At 42.3% G+C, this 17,000-nt stretch overlaps 2 protein-coding genes across 2 annotated transcripts; one reads left to right on the forward strand and one right to left on the reverse strand.

The window, feature by feature from the left end:
• On the forward strand, nt 5,857-6,934 carry LOC8064333. Its single transcript, XM_021465888.1, has one exon. It carries the CDS (start codon nt 5,860-5,862, stop codon nt 6,853-6,855), a length of 996 nt encoding a protein of 331 aa, XP_021321563.1. The 5' UTR covers nt 5,857-5,859; the 3' UTR covers nt 6,856-6,934.
• On the reverse strand, nt 8,936-16,312 carry LOC8064334 (1-phosphatidylinositol-3-phosphate 5-kinase FAB1A). Its single transcript, XM_021465887.1, has 12 exons — nt 15,732-16,312; nt 15,458-15,551; nt 14,190-14,909; nt 13,940-14,084; nt 13,485-13,832; nt 12,407-13,330; nt 11,952-12,286; nt 11,717-11,843; nt 11,458-11,628; nt 9,989-11,374; nt 9,648-9,908; nt 8,936-9,560 (listed from the first exon to the last, which is right to left on the reverse strand). The coding sequence occupies exons 2-12, from the start codon at nt 15,499-15,501 to the stop codon at nt 9,207-9,209; spliced, it is 4,815 nt and encodes a 1,604-aa protein (XP_021321562.1). The 5' UTR covers nt 15,502-15,551; nt 15,732-16,312; the 3' UTR covers nt 8,936-9,206.

Genomic DNA, 17,000 nt, shown 5'->3' on the forward strand with positions numbered 1-17,000 from the left:
TTGCCTAGCTACCATGCATATAGCAGCTGCAGCCACACTCCATGATACTCCTACGACATGGCAGTGCATGCAGCCTTATGCATGGCCAGCTACAGCGCTAGAGCGACTCTTTCCTGTTGCATGCATCCATCATCATCCATGCCACTGCAGCTGGACTACTCTACACTGCATGCAAGATGAGTGGTATCTCACTCACTTGCATTGCTGCTAGCTGCAGCCTTGTACACCAAAACTTTCAATAATGTGACGTAGCGTGTACATGCTCAACATGTACTATCTACACCATCCAAAATTGCTTTAAGATTCGTGCATTTTTACTCTCCCACTACTACTTCATACTTTTCCACTGTTGCTTCACATTACTGATTTGGATTGCACACATCTCAATGCAATGTTGAACGGTGAAGATAGCAGGTGTTGAAAATGTATGCACCAAAAAACTGCGTTCCAAAACTTTCCTTCAACACCAAAACTTTCCTTCAGTGTAGTCAAGGCTCAAGAGCCAGCCGAGCCGACCTACACACACCTAGCTAGAACACAGGCCTAGCTAGCTAATATGTATCATTACACTCGATCGTGTTTTTTTATACCATGTGTGTTCTTCATTCCTAGCTGCTGATATATTTGCTTGATTAGCTAGGCTGCCAACTCAACAAGATGTGTGTGTGTGTGTGGATGTGCATGGTGCTTTGATACATCCACCAACCATACTAACTTGGACTCAACATGCATACACATGTTTTAAGTTCCTTCTCGGTGTGGTAGCAACACCACCTGCTTTAATTTGAAACAGCAGAGAGAAAGAGAGAGACCGATCGACATGGAAGTTATGCAATGGCCATAATGTTGGGAGAAAATGGAACAAACCGCCGTGTGACAGCATCATATATATTCCCTCCGTCCCTGAAAGAATCAATTCCTAGGATCCGTGCCAGTCAAACTTTTTAAAGTTTGACTAATTTTATAAAAAAGAGTAACAACATCTATAATATAAAATACACATTATATGAAAATATATTATATGATGAATCTAATAATACTAATTTGATACTATAAATCTTAGTATTTTTTTCTAAAAATTTGGTCAAAGTTTAAAAAGTTTGACTTAGAACAACTCTAGAAATTGACTCTTTCGTGGACGGAGTGAGTATTCCATCCAGTACTGCACGAATAATCAATGCCCAGCTGTTCCAGATCGAATAGCATGCATACGACGACAGTAGAGTGGAGAGACAGGACTGGTCGTACAACGCAAGCGTCGTCCTGACAAGTCAGTCGTCCGAGATCGATCCATGCATGCATGCATCATCAAGTAAGACCTTGTTTAGTTCCGAAAAGTAAAAAGTTTTCGATACTGTAGCACTTTCGTTTGTTTGTGACAAATATTATTCAATCATGAACTAATTAGGATCAAAAGTTTCGTCTCGTGATTTACAGCTAAACTGTGTAATTAGTTTTTGTTTTTATCTATATTTAATGTTTAATGCATGTGCCACAAGATTCGATGTGACAGAGAATCTTGAAAACTTTTTGGTTTTCAGAGTGAACTAAACAAGGCCTAACTAATTAACTGATGAGAAACACCAGCTCTATCTACGTACTACTGTATAGTTAGACCCTGTTTAGTTCCCCACCTAAAAATTTTCCATCTATCTCATCGAATCTTTAGACACATGTATGGAACATTAAATATAAATAAAAAATAAACTAATTACACAGTTTGGTTGAAAATCACGAGACGAATCTTTTAAGCCTAGTTAGTCTATGATTAGTCTTAACTCTTAAGTGCTACAGTAACCCACATATGCTAATAACAGATTAATTATGCTTAATGGATTTGTCTTCTAGTTTCCGGACAAACTATGTAATTTATTTTTTATTAGTTTTTAAAAACCCTCCTGATATCTTTGTGACATATCCGATGTGACAGCCAAAAAATTTTTATCTCCAATCTAAACGAGCTAGACTCTTGATAATAGTAGTTTGGTAACCTAGCTAGGCAACGATATATATGCTTTGATATATGGAGTATACTCTAATATGGAGACACACACATTTCTGCATTGGAGCATTACTCCTACGTGTGTGTTTGGGTCTAGCTAGCAAATCTAAACCATGTTATCCCAAGCCTGCCCCTAGCAAGCCAAGACATGTTTGCTTGGTTGCATGCACTGCTGAGCTAGGCTAGGATAAGTTGTTGTTTGGTTGGTTGACTTGGTGAAGAAATATCAACCTGGTATTTCTATTTGGGCTTGGCTCTGGTTGTACGGATGGCCAGATAGAGCCTGACTCCAGGAGCTGGCCAGACAACTAAACAACCAAAACTTGATCCATCCAAGCAAAAAGTTAGATTTGGAGGACAACCAAACACACCTATATATATCTTAAAGTAGTTTCGTATTGAGATGCGTATTTGCATATTTCTTGAAACGAATTCAATGAGTGAGAGAGCCAGGGAATAAACTTTACCACGAGATGCATGCATGTATAGGAGAGAGGACATGCACACAATGCAATGCAAGGCAAGGAACTAGCTAATTGATGCATGTGCATATCATCCGGGGTCCGGCCGGGCATGATGAGTAGTAGCGTGGTGGAGGCTACCGGTCAACCACGCTGCACGGCCACACAGGAGTATTATTATTGTATACTATGTGAAGCTATTCCAACGACGCATATGCATGCATCATGCATGTCCTATAGTGGACTCTAGTTTGTTGTATTCCAGTCCAGTCAGTCTCGGCATTATATTCAATCAGACTGCTAAGTGTGCAGGTAACAATACATAATACATATATATATATTCAAACATGACTATCCATCCGTCGATCAACTTTGCTTAATTTATTAGTCTACTACTAGGCATGAGTTAGCTAATGCTCCCCCCATTTCAAATTTAAAATCATTTTGTCTTTTTCTAAAATCATAGTTTTTACTATGTATATATATATATATCTATATATATATATATATATATATATATATATATATATATATATATATATATATATATATATATATATATATATATATATATATATATATATATATATATATATATCTAGGTATAGTGTTATTAAGTACATATATGTAAAAATGCTATATATGATGTACCTATAATAGCCAAAACGACTTACAATCTAGAACAGAGAAAATATGTACTTTTTCAACTGTGTTGAATTTACTTGTCACCATGTTTTAAATGCATATCATGTTTGGCCGTGCTTCCTTTTTCTACATAAAAATTTAGATACTTAAAATATTCAAATTATATGATTCACTGCTAATACTAGATATATTATTTTGAAGTATGTAAAATATAATTGTTTAAGAAAAATAGTCATAGTTGCATTGCTAGGGCAGTTAATTAAATTATTGGTGACAAGTAAACCCAAAAGAAGGGAAGTAATAAGTAGCATTATATATATATATATTATATTTTTCTCTAAACCTAAATATAAGTCCACATGTTTTTTTAAGTTTTGGCAATTAGTGGCTCCCGTGGCTATCGACAACATGATGATGTATATATTAGTGTTTTGGAACATACTTTCATGGAGGTATAATATATACCCTTTCTATTTATAAGCAACACATATTTAAAGAAATCATTTCTCAAAGTGTAGTATTGAAGATTGTGTCGGTCTATATTCATATATAGAATGTATTCTTAGAGCACTCACAATGTAAGACTTTATCACAGAGTCCAAGACAATCAATTACATATTATTTATGATATTTTACTGATGTGGCGGCATATTTATTGAAGAAAGAGGTAGAAAAAATAAGACTCCAAGTCTTATTTAGACTCTAAGTCCACATTGTTCGAGGTAATAAATAACTTTAGACTCTATGATAGAGTCTGCATTGTGAGTGCCCTTATACTGTATAACTTTATATTAAAAGAATTATTTTCTTATTTGATATTGTTAGTCAAAGTGTAACATTAAAGACCATATTGATGTCTTAATTAAGGAAACTCCTGGTATTAAACGTGATGTTGTATCCAAGAATTTCATAAAAATTGTATAAATCTTTTTTTTTTATAGAAATCGGTTCAACTCCGTAAGGAAAAAAACGCAGGACTAAAGGCATTCCAAATATTATAGTCTTACACTGTGCATGATACTACTATATTTGCGATTAGTGAGAGTAGTTTAGTTTAGTTTAGGACGGGGTTGGGATTGAGAGGACCAAGAGCACAAGGCAAAGGCAAACAATAACATAAGGCAACACGTACAACATGCTACTTTATTGCATTGGTACGGTTTCCCCAATCAATGCAAATCCTAGTAACATAATCACCCTCTCGTTGTCCTAAACCCCACGAGCGCCTAGACAATAAGTAGGGTATTAACATACTATATGCTGTCCATCATACTGCATGTAGAAGAAACTTGTACAACAATGAGGTAATTAGTATAGGAGGAGGCATGATTGCTGGGTTGGTTGGGTTGACGGTTCTTGGGGATGGGGAGCCCGGGTGAGAGGAGAGGCTGTCGTCTGTGCTGCCTCAAAAGGCGGTTTACGTTGTAGCGGCCAGAGAGATTTGTACGGGTACAAGGAAACCCATCATTCCGGTTGCTGCCTCAAACTGATGCCCATTTCCAGGCCATCCATCCATCCTTGGAATTGCCATGGGGACTTGGATTCCGGCCCTGAATATACTCTCCCCCTAGAGACCAGGCATGTGGCCTCACTCCGCAAAGACAAATCTCTCGTACTCCCTGCCCTCCTTTGAAACCCTGTCCTCATCCTTCTCCCCCTCTCTCCGGGTGCGACATTCTTGCTGAACATCTCCAACAGTTTTGTAAATGACTTGTAATCTATAATTTTTTTTAGCAAAGTAAAGAAAAATCCTCTCCAATAGTTTGACATATCAATTCCTCATCTTTTCTAACTTGGTATATCTCCCTGTCTAACGCACAAATATGCGCGCGGGCTCCGTATTTGGCATCGGTCTTTCTTCTTATACTTAGCGAGTCTCTTTGTTTCGTTAGCAAACAGTACTATTTTGTGGTGTGTGCATGCATGTACAAGTGTATATTCGATGGTGTGACCGTCACTCTTTTTTTTTCTTATAACGAATAAGTTTTATATTTATAACAACGAAGTTGTAATTAACAATGAGCCCATGTACACTGTCATATACGTACGGAGGCCATGGCCATGGTACAGGCTCCAGCTAAAGCCAACATGGGCGGGCAGACAGCGGAGAGGCAGCACAGCTCAGAGACCATACGTATATGCAGGGTTGCAGGGCGCAGCCGTGAATTGCAGGCCGTCCTACTGCTACTGCTCATCTCTGATACGATACGCATGGTCGTCTCAGCAATTCCTAGTAGCATATTGCAGCCTTGCAGGTAGTTGCAGCCAGCCCGAGCCGAGTAGACTAGACCTGAGTGGGTTTTCCGATGCCGGACGGCTGCTCTGCTCCTTCATCCTGCATGCCATCACTTGTTCTTGACTGGGAGCAAGCAAATAGTGACATGGAAGCCATGGATTGAAGAATAGAAAGCCAAGCCAGACTGTGAGAGTGAGAGTGAGTGAGAGACTGCTCCAGCAGCAGCATCCAAATCATCGTTCCCCCTGTGCAACAGACACCCCATCATTACCATAGTCCCTCCCTCCCTCCCCTGCATTGCTCTCAGCACCCCAGCTCTGCCACTGCTATACTACCTCCTCCCTCTTCTTCATCTCGTGTGCCTGCCTATAAAACCCAACCCATCGCACAGACAAGGCCAGCTCAAAGCACGCACCACCAGTGTCCTCCTGTCCACACTCCATCATCTGTCCATGCACCGCCACCACCATTGAGCAGAGCACACCAACGCCCACCCACCCAGCAACAGCAACAGCATGAACGCCTTCTACTCTTCCATGGCGCACGGTCTGGACGCGCTGCACCGCAGCCCACACGCGTGCCTCTCCGCAGCCTTCCTCCAGCAAGCCGCGGCGCTGCTGCGTTCCCTGCACTCGCAGCTCCTCCACCTGGTGCAGCGCCTCCACCTGCCTCCCGGCGAGAGCTGGCTCGACGAGTACATGGACGAGACCTCCCGCCTGTGGGAAGCCTGCCAGCTCGCGCGCGCGGGCGCCGCGGGGCTCGACGCCTACTGCGCCGCCGCCGCACGCGTCGCCCCCGCACTCCGCGACTGGCTCTATGGCGGCTCTGGCTCCGGCGGCTCACACTCCCATGCCACCGCCGCCGTGCGACACCTCCAGCGCGCCATCACAGCGCCCAGGCGCCACGCCGTCGCGCTCCACCAGGACAACCGTGCGCTCGCTGACGCCAGGCTTGACCCGGCCTCGCTTTTGCTTGACGACCGCTCCCCGCTCGAGTTCAAGCTCAATGCCTTCAACGGCTTCCGTGGCGTCCTCTACGCGCTGCGCAACGCCACCTCTTTCCTCCTCGTCCTCCTCATCTCCGGCACCGTCACCTGCCTCCCCGACCTCACCGCCGGCTGCTCTGCTGTCGCCCACCACCACCAGCAGCTCCGCGCCTCGGGGGGTGGCTACGTCGCCTCTGTCGCACGCCTGCGACAGCGCGTTGCACAGGAGATGGAAGGATGCATCATCGGCGGCGGCGGCGGCGGCGGTGGGATCATGATGTACGAGTTCCGCCAGGCCAGGGCTGCCATTGACGGCCTCAAGCAGGACTTCGACAGGGTCGTCGCCATGGGCGGTGGCTACTGTGACGACATCGGAGACAGCCTTGGTCAGAGAGCGGAGATCATCAATGGCTGGGTTGGGATGCTGCGATCAGGCGCTGAGGCTGTCATCGCTGAGCTCGATGACTTCTTCGATGAGATCGTCGAGGGCAGGAAGATGCTCTCCGACCTCTGCAGCCATCGCTAGCTTAGCTCCTCCCGTCCCTAGCTCATCAGCTGAAACAAAATTAAACTTCACAATCAATCACAAGATGAGTTGTTCATCAGAGAAACGGTTTCAGCAGGCAGTTCCACTTCTTCTATTCTATGCCACCACCCTAGTAGATACTCCAACAAGAGGCTAACAAATCTAGGCAACCCAAGAAAAAGGTGCTTTTTGTTTGTCTGTTTAATTTGTTTTCCTCTCCTCTCCTTCTCTGGTTAAGTGCAGTGCAGTGCTGTTTACTCTCTAGCTAGTAGGGTGTCCATACTTAAGTCATGCATGTAGCAGCAGAATCATCATCCTCTTTGTATGCTTCCAAATCAACGGCGGTATGGCCACTTCCTATTGTGTCTGCCTATTGTCAGAATCAGAACCAGAACATATCTCTAGCATTCTTTTTAACATAATATATGCTTTGGATTTAGACGGCCTTATATAAGATAATAATATAAGAGCTGATGCCGAAAAGGAGAATCCGCAAGTGCCACCAATCAGACCTCGGAAAAAGGAAAACCAACTCTTTGCTCTTTTCTATAACTGGAAAAGCACTGTGGTGGTGTGGCCAACTTGTTGGACATATATAGGAGACAAAAAGGAACAAGATGGACTTTTCTGTTCTTATTCTTTTTTGCTTGTCCGTTTTGTTTTTGGTGGTAGGCTTATGCTTTCGTTGTCATTGAACCATATCGTCGCTTCCCACCAGCTCAAGAATATGGTGAATGGTACAGAAAAGACCAGTTATTTTTAATAAAACAGAGAAGATGAACAAACGACCTAAGGGAGGGATGGTTGTCATTTTAATAGAACAGAGAAGATGAACAAACGATCTAAGGGAGGGACGGTACCTTTATGACCGCTTTTGTAAGATTCTTTTCTTGTGATGCTTCTCTTTGATATCTGACCCCAGTCACCATTTGGTCTTTATAATGACGAGGAACAGCCTTCTGGAATTGGAACAGAATGATCACTTTGTGAACGTCTTTTGAGCCAGAATCATCCTCTGGACCTCAATCAGATGAAGAGAACCACTGCCAGCAAAGGTTGCAATGCCAAATTGATTGAGCTGCCTTGCAGGGCCAAAAGCAAGCGATATCATGGTAAGCAGCAGGGCAATCCATATTCCATACTTTGGGTTAGGGCTCTGCCTCTGGTGGGAAAAGCTGAGCTTCATCAGCCCACCAAATCCAATCTCTTCCTCAAACAGACACAATGATCACCTCTTAAAGCAGCAATCAGAATTGCTTGACCAAATTATAAGCTGCTCATCATGAATTCACATTGAACTGAAAATCCAATACGGATTGATTAGAAAAGGTCAGGTTACATTAAGTCAACCTAATGAGCCAACAGAAGAAAAGTTCTTGCTACCAATTATCTGGTCAGGTGAAAATTATAATACAAACTCTAACTAGATCATTATCCTCAATACTAATGTGTCTTTTGGCTCAAAAAAGGGAAAGTAGCATATAATTAAGTACCGGAGCGATCAATGAAGTCTGTACTCAGTTGTCAAAATTTTACCTTATCAATGGTCCAGGCATACCAAGCACTGTATAGCAATAAATTAACACATAGAACAACTGCAAACAGTAGGGACATCATCATGATGCATAACCTCATCTACAAGGAAGATATCTGAAAAATAAAAAAAGTCATAAATGCATATAAGAATGGTTTCGGGGCACAGATGCGTATTGCAATTATATTCCAGAAAAGAATTCATACAGAAAAAAAAACTGAGTAACTTGATCTCACCCAATCTAAGTAACAATTGAACTCTGTTTATCAAAGAAAATAGCCTGCAATATGTACCAGGAGATCTGAGAAGTCTGTACACTGTGCAGAACCAAAAAGAAGTGAAAGGGGGCATACCGAAACTGGACAGTATCCATCAAACACAAAATCTGCATTGTGCTGTGTGGAATAAGATCAGGCGGCAGGCATTTAAACCGCGCCCACCGCTTTCAGACACCAGCAGGTCCACTGGGGATACACAAACAACATAATACTCAAATTGACCTAATTTCTATACAGGTAGGAAATGTCTATCTTGGACAGTAAGTCATAAGTGAAGAATTCAGTCACACAAGTGGTATGTCCAAAAAATGATCATATGAATTCTTAATTTCACTATAATAATTGTGAAATTAACAATGAACATTTGTATAGGTACACGTCCTGTGGACCTCACTTGCCCAACAATTTGCCTAAAAACCGCAAACTTTTGGATAGATCAACAGTGAGGTCCTCATATGTACACCATTTTACAAAGTGAAAAGTAGCCAAACAACAATGGGATAGGCTTCAACAAAACTGCCAGGAAGTCCTGCACATGATTAGGCACACCCTTCTGTTGGGTGCTGAAGCAGGTTATTGCCATTCTGGAGTTCCACTGACTTGTGATTGCTCTGACCAAGGGATTTGCATGGCTTAGATGAATTATCAGGACTCCATGTGTCTGGAACAGACAGGAAGTACTTCGCCATGAACTTCCTAAACCTTTTTTTGTATTCCTTGGGGGAAATTACAGTTGGTGAAACATTCTTGGGTACTACCAGAGAAGTCTTCACCCATGTCTCCAGTTGTTTGTCCCAAGTATATTGCCTCAGATAGTCAATGATGCCAAACACAAGTTCATGCTTCTCTTTGTCCACTCCCACAAGTAGAGAATAGTCCATGACATTCGCAGACTGCAAGTACAATCATTATGTTCATAAATGTTATCATTGAAAAACATAACTGCCAGTAGTTGTGGAAAAGATGTGCTTTATACTTACAGTGAGGAAAGCTGTGTCATTCCAGATTGCACGCTGCAAAAGATGTTTTGTTCTTCCACCAATATAGATTGGGGAAAAACCCATGTCCTCAACATAATTTTGGTCCAGGTAAACAGTATCATGATCATTTGAGTCAGTGACACGCCGCGAAAAAGTAGCACCTTTGAGGTCATAAATTCGTGAAATATTGTGGCCAAAGAGAAGATTTTCCATCACCATCAAGTCAATCTTTACCTCTTTGCCATGCCTAATTTGCTTAACCTGAAACAGCCAAGTGAGTCCACATGAAAAAAAAGCAGGAAAATGAATCGAAATTAAGCTTGACCTCTTGATATAACTACCTGATAGATTCCTAATATCTTGGCAAGGCAAGTTTGGCTTCCAGTGTCCAGAGAATGGTAAACATGCTTAAAGTAATCAGGGGCAAATTTAATAAATGACTCGAACTCTGTTTTCTTGATTTGCTTTATGATGAACCTGTCATCCATCGTCTTTGCAAAATAGGCCTTGCTCTTTCCACCTTGAGCATTCCACTTCTTGCAACGGCTTAAGGAAGTAATATACTCAAGCTCGGATGGGCAACACTTTTTCCGAAGCGCAAAGAATTGATTGTCATATACAACAGTTACTGAATATTTGCCTTTGAGAGTCACTTTCCCGTTCACAGTCATTTCTGGATGCATCGGGGACAATAAAGATGAGCTATCATAACCAGAAAAGTCATCAGATGAAAATGAAGACAGAGATGACAAGCTTGCTTCAGAATCTGTAGATGACCATGGGGATGAGCTGAAAGAACTTTCAGACAGAAAACTATAAGATTTCTCCATTGCTTTAACATGCTCTCCCTTGGAATAATCCATTCCATTCTCAAATTTTAAATCTATCAAATGGTGGCGTTCATCAGATATGGCAAGAGCACGAGCTATTATGCTGGATATCTCATCTTCCATTATGCACAAAATATTACTACCTGGACCTACTGCAAACTGCGGAGAGTATGCCTCATCATGTTGTTCAAACAAGGGAGGAAGATAATGTGGCAAATAATTGTTAATGAGTTCAAATTTTTCCAAATATCCAATTTGAATGTCATTCCTGTAAGCCAATTGAGACTCAGAAATTGAATTCCAAATCCACCTTTCCCTTTCATCCCAATACGGATATTTAAACTGTTGGGGAGTGCTACAAGGCTCCTGTTTCATGGGTATTGGATCTGCTACTGTATCATTGACCTGGACCTCCTTATCATTGGATATTTCGAAACAAGGATCATTTGCAGTTTCTATTGTGCCATCAACCTTTATTTGACCATGAGCAATGGAAGAATCTTCAGCTTTACTACCTCCATTGCAAGGAAGTTCCGAGTGCCCAGCTTCTTGGCTTTCATCAAGCAAGGGTGCTGCAGCATCACCTGATTGATGATCAAGATTATTACTTGCAGACTCCGTGGTACTGGCTACCCCCAAAGCTATCGTAGTTTTATCACTGATTTTCTTATCAGTACCAGAGTTCTCGCCGCAGATCCCATCAACAGTATCAGCAGGATTCTTGTAATTAGCAACACTTTCTAATTGGACAGATTTACAGTAGAATAATTGATGTAGACGGCGATCCCAAATGTAAAGCTCAAGTAGAAGGTCCTGATAGTACCAATTTATATTCAATAGTTCATGCACAGACGAAGACGGTGTCCCATTTTGATCAGTGGCCTTGCCCACAGAACTCTGCAGGACAACACAGATATAAAAATTCAATCAACAATAAAAAACAGAACAAATACCGAGGACAATAGAATGCATGTACCCACCTCAAACTGGGCCTTTTCTTTTATCAGCAACTCTTCTAGTTCAGTGAAGTCCTTAACAGGGAGTGCGAGGCCACAATTGATTGCTAATTTTATTGCATCAGGATGTTCATTCTTCAAGTTTTGTAGAAATCTTGCAACCCCAGAGAAAAGCACCATACCTTTAGCATGAACCTTGAAAGATGGAGCATAAGCGTCAGGCACCATTGTACAATAATGAAAATAAGTAATGAACACAAAACAGTCAAGAGATGAACCATACATTTCTCCTTTGTCCTTCAAACCAATCCTGTCTGATGGGGTTGACGAACTGGAGAGTAGGTTGTGGTTTGCAGGTGGTGTAAATTTCAACCGAAGAGTACCGGAACATAGCAACTTTAGAGCCCAAGCTGAAATTAGTAACAAAGAGGAAATATTCATCACCAAACTGCAAAAAAGGTAGTTTCCATGGAATTGTTATATGAAACTATGAAAGCCTAATGCAGAAGGAAGTTTACCCAAAAAAGCGCAAGCAATCCCTGTTGACCAAATGTCCACATATGGATAACCTTCTTGCTGCAGAGTGGCTAGAAAAACTGAGTTCCAGGAATTTCCCAAATGAGAGGTTGCGTGCTTCAGCTGATATTAGTACTCTTGGAGTTGGTTTGGATAACCCATGTTCGTGATCACATCTTGAGCACCTAGTCCACATCCATATTTTTCCTTCAGATTCACCAGGCAAATGGTGTTGGGGCACCAGACGTTTCACTAAAACGGTCAAATTTCCATTTCGGTGCGTGTAGGAGTACATGTGGGACTCTGGAGGCTCTCCACATGAGGAGCAACTCAGTTTCTGCAAGGGAAACATTAAAAGCTGAGCCTTCAGCAACCGAGTCAAATTGTATTATACAAACACAAAACACGGATATTTCACATGACAACAAAACACTAAAAGGTTATGAAATAGTGTCACCTGATTCTGCAGAATGTCTTGCAAATATCGCCCCAAGGACACATCAAAACTCCCATAGTATTTTATACGGGTTAAATGGCTTTGTTCACAGATAACCTGCTTTTCCGTGCACTGGCTAGACATCAAAATCAGTATGCTGTGAGAATCAAGTGCATCATCAGCTTGATCGTCGTCGACATATTTCTCTTTGATAACGATACTTGTTGTATGTGCCTCATTGTCTTCCATAACAGGTGATTCTCCACTTTTATCACTTACAGAAGAACTTCCCGGCATTATTGCTCTAGTAATTTCTTGTTTCTGGGCATCATTTATGGACTCCCCATTTTCAATGGAAACCACAGGCTCTTCTATCTTTGGCCTATGGAAACCATTACTAACAGTCTCTTGACCGGATTCAGCCCTGACTTCCTTCCTATTATCATTTGCCTCTTGCAATGATGTAACAGGTAAGTAAATATTCTGGTGACTTAACATGTCAGCAAACAATTTCCTTAGTGGCCCTTGGACTGGTAATGTTAACCTCTCAGTATTATTGAGCCTGATACTTGCACCTTGTTCAAGGTCATTTGCAGAGCTGCTGGATACTGAACTGAATGAATCCATATTTCTTGGAGATGTAGGTTTGTTCACATCAGCATAGCTATTAGAAGTGGCATGGAACAGTCTAAGTGCTGGAGAGTCATCATGTGAAGGAAAGCTAGGGATAGCACCACTAAGAGCAGCAACATCATAAGCAGTTGGTGATGTCCCTTCTGTAGCAGTAACAGAAGTTTCTTTCGGGGTACTTTTATCATTTAGAAAAACCCTTTGATCTTCAAAGAAAGATGTTTCAAGGATCAAGTGATATGCTGCAAAGACCGTAAAATGCATTACTTGTTTGACTTTCTTCAATTCTTCACTGTTTGCTCCTTTTAGCAGTATCTGAAAAAGAAAAAAACCACTCTAACTGTAAATATTAATCCAAAAGGTATGGAATACCAATCAGTTTTGGGACTTGCTACTTATTCAATGAAATGGTATTAGTGCGCATGAAATAGACTATATCCAGCATACAATGAGCATGAACTATACATACCGTGCAACCAAGTGGACGTGGAAAGCCTTCCAAGAACATTAATGTTTTAGATGGCCTCTTTCCACCCTCACTGGCGTTGTTGTGCTCCTCGATAAATTTTTCGATATGAAAGTAGTCACATTGCTTCAGCTTCGGTTTATCCAAAACTTCGGAAAACGATATTATGGGAGAGCCTGTACAGCGTGCAATTCTCTCTAGCCGGTTGAGTTTCATATCAAGAATTAGAGTGACACCTTCTTTCAGAAGAAGTTCTTGAATGTTTCGTGAAACAGTTTTCTCGACCAGAACAACATTGGGACTGCATATCTCCATCATTTTACCAATAGCTCTCTCCAACAGGTCCTTTTCCTGATTGTTAGAGGCATACAAAATAGACGGTATTAATACTTCTGTGGAAAAAAAAAAGAAGTCGAGGTTTATTATTTGCGTACATATATAAATATGTAGCATCTAACCTGATCCATTGAACTAAATGATGACAAACCGACATCAGAATGCCCAAGGACTCCTTTGAGAAGTAGAAGCCTAGGATTGTGGCAATTTGTTGGCATGTGCTTATGAGCAGTGTTCTTCTTGAAGACTAACCCCTTGATCACCTCACTGCAACCAAACCAACATTACCACATATTAACGGATGTAGTTTAAAGCAGAAATAGAAATACTATCTATTAAGGAGAAACAGTTGAAGGTAAATTATTGCTGCACCTTTGCCGGCGAGTACCAGATGCTACACATTTGACTTTGATGTAAGAGCCAGGGTCCATTTCCTTTCCCATGCTACCATCTGGTTTGATAAGTAGTGCGGCTTCCCATGACAGGGAGGTGACAATTTCAAGCCAGCTATCGCTACCCTCTTCGTTCGAAGAAGGAATGCCAGCAGATGCGAGAAACCGACTGACAAGTATCTTCAGCTGGCCATTCATAGCTTCTAGCATCGCCTTTTCTCGTTCCTCCCTATGATTGCTAGTGCCGGTGTCATGCTGCTTACCAGGGGATGGGAAACTTGACTGGCCCCACTTTATCCCGTCACTATAATCGTCGTCGTCGTCATCATAAGCGATGCTTGTAGCAAAACTCTGGGCCTCATCCTCCTTATCTGCCGCTTGAGGTGGTATCCAGATGGTATCATTTTCTAGAAATGAGATCTCTGTATTACTGCTTCTGCCATTGGTACTCTCAGCCCCATCAGAATCGTCACCGGACTTGATAGAACGGTCATCAACAGAAGACGTGGATGCATGGCGGCTAATGCGACCATGTCTGTGGCCTGAAGCGCTGGAGGGAGCATTGTCGTCTGTGGAGAGATGATTTATATGCTTATTATCGGCATCCGCAGCCTGACTCTGCTCCGCACCATGGGGACTGTGATGGTCTTTTTTGAAACAATGACTGCGATGGTAACCATTAGCCTCTGGTGCATCCTCCCTGTTCGTGTCAGGCAAAAGGAAAAGGATGAGGATGGGGGCTCCATACATGTCTATGCGCTTCACACTGGATTGTCAATCAGAAACTAAAGCTGTACAGGTTTAGCTAGCTGTTGGCAGGCAAAGAAACAAATGAACCCTATTCAGTGTTATCAACACATATAGTGTCCGTCGGCGAATAATTGACTTAGATTCAAGCTATGCAACACGGGTTTAGTTTCCAGGAAAAGGGGCTTTTGCTTAAGAGAAACAGATGACGTATATATATAATAACATAACATGTTGATGGTATATATAGAAACAAAAAAAAAAAGGCTAAGGTAGGGGAGAGTATGTATTCTGCAAGAGGTCCAGTAATATGAATGAATGATACACCTGAACCTGATTGAGGAGGGGAGGAAAGTTAAACATGGAAGCAAGCTACATATACAATTAAAGTAAATTTGTTAACCTGATGAACTGGTTGCAACCTGAGCCAATCCAGAGGAGGAGGAGGCTGAGGATTGATTAAGCTTAACATAAGAGAAGAGAAGAGAATCGAAATACTACCTGGTTGTGTGGTGGTCGTGCTGATCCGACATGTCGGAGCACATTGCCTGCGGCAAAGGCAGGCGGCAGCTTGTCACATGCCCTTACGGTTGGTCTGGAATTGGTGGGTTATGTATGGTGTCAATCAATTGATCAATCAAAAAGGGGAAAAAAAAACGAAGTTAGTAGTAGTAGTAGGCATAGAATTCACTTGTAAATTACTACAAGTACTAGATCAGATCCGAGTACATAGAGGAAAGGAAGGGAAGAGAAGGGGTGCGCAGGCAAGGCATACCTGGTGGGGTGCTCGTCGCCGGCGAAGGACCTCCTAGCTAGACCTGGGCACCTCCTGGCGTAGCGAGGGCGGCGGTGGGCCGGTTGCGCTTGCTCACACGGGGTGCAGGGTAGTTGAAATCCAATCGGAACCGAGTGGATTGGATGAGGAGCGAGGAGGGGGCGGCCGCGCGCGCACCGCCGAGCGAGCGATGCTGGAATCGGAATCCCAATGATACGGGGATGCCTGCAAGCAACTGGGGTGATGGATCTCTCTGCTCCTCCGTCCCGTACACCGAGATGCCAAGTCGGTGGTGGAGGGACGCGGCAACGTCTACTAGTGGTCGGTCGTCGGTGTCGGGCGGGGCGCTAGAGTCCCGTTGCTCGACGGCGCTGGAATCCTCAATCTCCCCGGTAGCTTGCGCGGGGGCTCTGGCCGCGGCGATTGGACAAGCTAGCAGAAGCACGCACGCACACCAGAAGAGGAGAGGAGAGGAGAGGAGAGGAGAGGGGGGAGTCCAAGGCAACAAAGCCAAGCCAAGTCGTCTAGTAGTCTCGAAACGAGAAGAAGAAAGAGGAAGGAGGAGGCCAAGGCGAGCAAGGAAGACGACGGCAGGTGAGGAACGCTCTCAGGCCTCTTGGTCGCCGCTGGAGACCCCACCTGCCTCCGGTGCCGTGGGGCCCGCGCACAACTATCTTCTCTTTTCCTTTTTTGCAATTAATTAACACGATACTGTACGTGCAACTTATAGGAGTAATAACTATAACTATTGTATTATTAATTACTCCCTTATATCGTCTTCTTTTTATATAATACGATAATTAGTACTGTATATGTAGTAAATTGCTGACAGACAAAATAAGGCATCCAAAAATCTTTTAGATTTAGCTACGATAGAACTTTCGTTTATATTTGTTAATTATTATCTAGCTACAGACTAACTAAGTTTAAAAGATTCGTATTACAAATTATAGATAAATTATATAATTAATTATTTTTTTATCTATATTTAATATTTTATATGTGTCATAAGATTTAATATAACAAAAAAGTTTAAGTTTATTAAAAATTTTAGATGAAACTAAACAAGAGTCAAAATAAAAATAATTAAAATTAGTAAGCGACGGGCGCCGACACGGCGACACGGTCAGGTCATCAAGGGGCAGGGCTCGAGATGGCGTCTGTGTCCGGAGACCACCATAGGCTGCGGGCTGCCCCCTTTGCTTGTGTGCGTGCTTTTTATTATAGGCGTATTTTTCTTTTATAATAAATTAGTAAATAATTTTTTTA

Source organism: Sorghum bicolor, chromosome 7 (assembly GCF_000003195.3).
Source record: "Sorghum bicolor cultivar BTx623 chromosome 7, Sorghum_bicolor_NCBIv3, whole genome shotgun sequence".
Classification (NCBI taxonomy): Eukaryota; Viridiplantae; Streptophyta; class Magnoliopsida; order Poales; family Poaceae; genus Sorghum; species Sorghum bicolor.

Bases quoted from the DNA above. Each gene is read 5' to 3' on its own strand.
- LOC8064333 (XM_021465888.1), top strand. From the start codon at position 5,860: ATGAACGCCTTCTACTCTTCCATGGCGCACGGTCTGGACGCGCTGCAC.
- LOC8064334 (XM_021465887.1), bottom strand. From the start codon at position 15,501: ATGTGCTCCGACATGTCGGATCAGCACGACCACCACACAACCAG. The intron at 12,287-12,406 runs GTGACACTATTT...TTTCCCTTGCAG, and splicing joins AAGACATTCTGCAGAATCAG to AAACTGAGTTGCTCCTCATG. The intron at 11,629-11,716 runs GTATGGTTCATC...CCATCTTTCAAG, and splicing joins TTGAAGGACAAAGGAGAAAT to GTTCATGCTAAAGGTATGGT.